At 48.2% G+C, this 6,000-nt stretch overlaps 1 protein-coding gene across 1 annotated transcript in view; it reads right to left on the bottom strand.

Moving 5' to 3' along the window:
* Positions 1-216: 216 nt before the first annotated feature.
* CHRDL1 (chordin like 1) overlaps positions 217-6,000 on the bottom strand; it is a 114,895-nt gene continuing 109,111 nt past the window's right edge. Inside the window, exons 11-12 of the mRNA XM_024748616.1 lie at positions 4,749-4,838; positions 217-1,911 (exon numbers count right to left, since the gene is read on the bottom strand). Coding sequence (XP_024604384.1) covers positions 1,781-1,911; positions 4,749-4,838 — 221 coding nt within the window. The 3' untranslated portion in view covers positions 217-1,780. The remainder of the gene's footprint in view (positions 1,912-4,748; positions 4,839-6,000) is intronic.

Genomic DNA, 6,000 nt, shown 5'->3' with positions numbered 1-6,000 from the left:
AAGGGGAAATCACTGCTTTGCTTCGGGATCCGGTGACTCGTTTCCACACTACGGGGATATTGTCACCTCTGGGAGGGAGGCAGCAGCTACTTAATCACGCCCCCAACCCCCTCCTCCACCAATAATGCTCTGTGGCCTTTCAGCCCTGGATGTCCTCCTTCCTTCCCTCCCCTCCCCAATCCCCCGCCCTAGGAGAATATGTCTAAGAGGCTCGTCCCCTGAAGGCCTGACCACCAGGCCCCTGCGTCTCTTTTATGAGAATAGACTCCTTTATGCCAGCTTGCCATAAAGACTGGATCTTTTACATTTTTCCCTATTGGTGTCAAATAAGGAAAAAAATTTTCCTCTTACCTATGGTCACAAAGTAGGAAACATGGGACTTCTCGGTCCTTAATATTTAAGTACTCACTAGAGTTCATCCATGCCCCTTCAGAGGAGATAAATCTAGAAGGCAGGCTTGAGATCCCTGCTGTGGAGAATTTATAGTTTTCCCACAAAGATGATTTCTAAAGCCAGGCCTCAGAATGGATCATCTGGGCTCTGGTATTAGGCTGCAAAGAGACATTTTCGGAGCAGCCTTCTCTGGGATCCATGATTCAGATCCATGCTTGGTGCATGAGAGGAGAATGGTAGGAAGGTTTAGATCATTATCAGAATCCCCATTTCCCCAAATAAGCAATAATTCTCCTAACTGAAGCTCCTGAGGACAGAACCCCTTTGCCAAGTAAAAACCAACTCCCATAAATGGAGAAGAAGGGAAACCGCCCTCTTAAGAAGCTTCTAGAATTTTATCATCTAACCGAAATTTGTGGACTAGAGAACTACGACCTCAAGAGAATAAGTGAGGATTGAGCTGTTAATTGGTGAGTTTTGTTGACTTGAAAACATACGGCTGGCCCTGCTGACTTCTATCAACCAACTCCTCTCTTCAATAACTATTTTGTCTTATATGGATTCAGTTTCTGAAAAGTTTACCCAATTCTAACTTCTTTATGGAGGCCCCATAGGTTCAGGGAGAAAAGAGAAGTGTGTCATTATGGAAAAGTTATTTCCCACCTCAAAGTGAAGGCAGCCAGGAAATGGTGTTCCTGCTCTTTCCCAGGGTTGGTGCCATCAACAACCATACCACAGACCCAAGGGCACAGGCTTCTGTTCACAATTCCTTATTCATCCTCCAGGGTACCAACCGCCTCCAAGCTACTTGAGAGCCAGGCAAGGGAAAGAAGGGGAGAGCCTACACTGGCCTTGCCTCCGAATGAAGGCTGTAGTTCACTGTGCATGCGTGTGTGTGTGCGTGTGTGTGTACGTGTGTGTATGAAGATGGGGAGTTAATTTTTTTAAAACACAAGACATTCTAAAATTTGAAGAGCAGAATTTCATACAAATATTTTCTCTGTACTAAAAAACTCCTACTAAGCAATTCCCTTCTCTTTCTTTCACTGGAATAACTTCCTAGATAGAAACCCGGGGGTCTTGTTTACTCTTTAACCCATAAAGAAATGTGAAATGCGATTCTCCCAGAAACTAGAGCAGGGTTGCGGCGGCGTTCTAGCCCTCTTCCTACAGAGAATTCAAGACTCTTCCAGTCTCTTTGGAGGAGACGTTTAAGGGCTGACACACCACTCCAATAAAGGAGCAAGTTATGCTGTGCATGGCGTGAATAACTGACTGCATTTGAGTTTGGGGTTTTAGGGCACTGTTGATTTAAGCAAAGTAAGCCTGCAGTCCAGCCGCAGCTTGAGTTTTCTTGCTTTACTCTATCCAATACTGTCTGTCTCATCTAACAGTGGCCCTTTTCAGACCTTTCCAGGTACAAAACTTTGACCAAATCTTCAAGCTCCGTTCGGCACACACGACTTGAACACATCTGGCTGATCTGGGCTTCTCCTTCAGTGAAGATCTTCCACTGGCCTAAAAGGCAAACACAGAGTGGCCCAGAGACGTGAGAGGAGGGCAGAGCCAACGAGGTGTAGAACCGATATACCCCACCCTTCCCCACGCACTCACGGACCTGCCAGGGGAGCTGGAAGATGAGCATCACGTGATTTCAGCAAAATAGCCCCTGAAACACTTTTCTGGGGACAGGTACGGAAAATGGGCCACGGAGTCTTCATTTCAACACACAGCATTTGTAAGAATCCCAAGAATAATACAGAACTGCCTCCTCAGAAAAACCCGAACAAACTTTTTCGCCAACCCAGTATTGTTCTTGGGATTTTTACAGTTTACTTAGCATTTGCGAATCGCTCCGCTATCAGGTCGTTAGCTATTAGGTGGCTCACCTGGCAGCAGGTCAAATAAGGCACTTTGGAGACCAGTACTTGGTGCATTACCGGGGCTTTGCTTACGCTTTGAGGCCTGAATATTAGTTTGGGTTGCTTGATTATTTACTGCTCTTTTCCCTATTCCTGCCGCCCTCTGTTAAAAACTGCTCCCCTCTGCTTTGTCTTCTGCCCACACGCTGGCCTCACACCACCTTTAGCAGCCCTTCCAGCCTCCTATGGCTCCGCAGAGAGTTCCAGCCTCACATCCGCCACGTGATCCCTCTCTGCTCTGGTTGAACACGGCCGCATCCCTTCCGTTCCTTGTCATCCCTGCTCCTGTCCCCCTCCACTCCCTGTTGTCTCTTCCCCCGCCCCCTGGAACTGTCCATACTTCCAGCGTGTCCTCACCAACTTCTCTATTCCCCCTCCTGCCATGCTAACTGAGCAAGCGATTTTGACTGCACACCCATGCTGAGCACTGGAAACCACCTGATGTCTCTGGACCATCCCTTTCTAACTTTCCTGGTCCCTCAGTGGTAAGACCATCCTTCCCCGGCTATCATCTTGCTCTGTCGAATAGCGTTCCTAACAAAATGTCTACCCTGGACGCCCTCTTCGGCCTTTTCAATCCTGTGCTCGTGGTGCTGCAAGCTGGAGAATTCTGCGAGTCCAAGGTCGGCAAGCGCCTCTTAATCCAGAACCGTTGTTGAACCTCTTTTCTTTCTCTCGCCACAGAAGACCATGCCCCGCTTCCTTACGGCCTCCATTTCTCTGCTCCTTTCTCCCTTGGATTCTTCACTTTTCCCTATTCTCTTGGATTCGATGAGAAAGGAGAGATGGGTCGGGCAAGGAAGCAGCTTCTACCAAAGCCCTGCGGTGTGCCAGGATCTGACAGGCACACTATATACAGGAGTCAGGCTTGCTCTGCTCTGTCCCCAGGTGACCCTGTGGGATCATCTCATTACCTACGTCCTTCAGAGGCACACATCATCTACCTCCATTATGCACCCTAAATCCTAACTGTGACAGGAAGACTTTGTTTAAATCATCTTTCAAGTGCCCCAGTGCCTAGCACAGTGCCTGGCCCACAGTATGAACAAATATATGTTCTTTGAAATTAATTGGTAATTTCAAGCCACATTATTGATCCTATAGACTCTGCCTTCTTATTCCTTCCAAGAACTTCCAGCTCCTCCATTTGAATTCTCCTACTGTCCAGTTGTCTACCTGTCATTCTAAACTCATTTCTCTCTTTGATCCTGATCGTGATGGTTTACCCTCAGCCCCTCACAGGGACCCCTCCTCCCCTGTCTAACCGACTTAATACGGTCTAACAGCTTCCTGTTAGACTATCACCAGCTCTCTCACTAAAAGCCCACCTGCCACTGCATCCAGCAAGTACCACTTTCTAAAAAACAGATCTGAATGCATCGTTCGCTTGCTAAAACCCCCCACTGGGGTTCTCCGGTCTGGAGACCAAGTTCAACTTCTCAGCATGGCATACTGGGCTCTTTAGAATATGGCTTCTCAAAGTAGGTGCTTAATAAATGCATCTGACAGCCGAGAGACATCTTTCTAAAGCCCCATTTTGACGCCACTACACTGTGTGTGTAAGTTTGCAGCAAGCACCCATGCTCCTTCCGGGCCCTCTGACTACTTCCTACCTCCAACTCTTCTCAGCTTTCTGTGCACCCTATGTGGCCTTTGTAATTCTTCCTCACCCACACCCATCCACCCACCTCCACATTTCTTGTTTGCTCCTGTCGAGTCTTCTCTTACGCTGCACCTTCTCCCTAGACTGATTTCCTGACCTGTTGCCCAGTCACACCCTTCTCTTTCAAAACCCACCTCCTCCCTGAAGCCTTCCCCGACTAAGCCCACCTGGCTCTCGTCTCATTGTTCTTTGCAGATTCCCCTGAGCACTTAGGTATTTAACTCTTCAGAAGTATACTAATTCATAATGAAGGCATTTTCATGTTCTGTCTCGCCCATTAGAATTCCCTGTGGATAGAAATTCTGCACCTTTTATTCCTTCAGAAGTGCTTACCCCCACCCCCCCACGCAGTGCCTAGCAGGATCTAGTCCCAGGCTCCACCTAGCGTAGAAAGTGGGAGAGCCGCAAGTATGCTTGAGTGTCTGAGTGCTTTTAAAGAAACACGACCAACCGGGGCAGTTCCAAACAGTCAAACAGAGCTTTGATACAACACAAGAATCGATATGCAGTCATCTTCTCTCTTTCTCTCTCATCCCCACCACTGAGGACATAGCCTTCCAGATGTGAAGTCTCCACAGATAGACCAGACCTCCCACCCTCTTGAGAGTCTGGGTTTAGTCACCCACAGGAGAGAGAGAGAGTATCCTCTAATGCTGACATGGACCATTGCTCCTGTTCAGTGAGAGCACGGTGGGTACTTTATTTGGGGCTATGTGACATTGAAAACTGGATGTGTTTTCCAGGGAGGAGTAAAGAGAGTCACGACTTACTCAGGGTTGTCCTGGTCACCAGCTTGAAGTGATGGAGCTCCTCAAACATCCTCTTGGAGATCTTCTCAATATGGAAGTGCTGGAGGATGCCTGGGGCCAAGCACAAAGTGGGGCAGGTGGTCAGGCGCTCTCTATCTGGAACCACCAACCCCTTTTTCTGCTTGGGCTGAGCATATCATCTCACTACTGGGGCTTAGGAGTCTCGAGCGGGGCTGTGTAATGTGCTTAACCAGGAACTTGGACGGCTCGAGGGTTATAACTGACTCCATTTGTTTCCTTGGCTCACTGACCTCCCCCCTGGTTCTCTAGAGGACAGAGATAAGGGAGACAGAGCTGCTGACCGTGGGACCCGCTCCTGGAGAAAGCCACAGAGAATCAAGCATGGATGCTGGATGGAGTTTCTGCAGCCAAAGGCAGTATTAGACATTCTGCCCTTGCCCCTGGTCTGGGTAGACTATGTCCCTGCCAAGCCACCGGGCTACCCTCCTGGCTCGGCAGCGAGAACCAGCAGTGGGTCTTGCAGACAGGTTGTGTAAATGGAGAAGCCATCCTTATTCCTGAACTCACCAGAAAGCATCTTTCCCTTTGGGAAACAGTCACAGCTCCTTTCACTTTCCCTTATAAAAATGGGCAGAGTGAAAATAAGGGGGCTCCCACAGTCTCAACCTTGCCTGAATAGCTTTTATCGGAATAACACGTGAACAACTGAAAACTGCCACTTAAATAATCCTCGAGAGGTCTACAAGGAGCAACGGACATGGAGCCTGGGTTTTCCTCTATCCACTATGCACATATCTTGATTACCCAGTGCTGTGAACAAGAGCTTACTTAGAGGCGACACTAGCAAGTTGAAAAGCATCCATGCATTTCTGTGAGGCGAGAGATGTGGGGCGATGGATGCGTAGTGAGGTCACCGCTAGGGAAGCCAACAGAACAGCGCTTAGTCCTGGTGACCAGTTACAGAGGAGCTAGGGAGTTAGGGATGGCAAATCAACATTCCTGGGTCTAGAGCAAAAACAAACAGGGATGAGCCTCATATGTGTGTTCTAGCATATTTTTAAAGGGGTAGAGAGGAACTTGTTCTTCTGAGAAAGAAAGAAGGGAGAGAAGAAAGGCCCACAAAATACTAGAGCAGTTGTTTCTCAAAGGATGGGTCCAAGTGCCACCTGTATCAGCATCACCTTGCTATTTGTTAGAAACACAAATGTTTAGACCCTACTGGAGGCTGACTGAATTCACACTTCTTGGATGG

Source organism: Neophocaena asiaeorientalis, unplaced genomic scaffold, assembly GCF_003031525.2.
Source record: "Neophocaena asiaeorientalis asiaeorientalis breed wild unplaced genomic scaffold, Neophocaena_asiaeorientalis_V1.1 scaffold41, whole genome shotgun sequence".
NCBI classification, from domain to species: domain Eukaryota; kingdom Metazoa; phylum Chordata; class Mammalia; order Artiodactyla; family Phocoenidae; genus Neophocaena; species Neophocaena asiaeorientalis.
The sequence above is the reverse complement of the archived record's forward strand: the minus strand, read 5'-3'. Positions and strand labels throughout refer to the sequence as shown.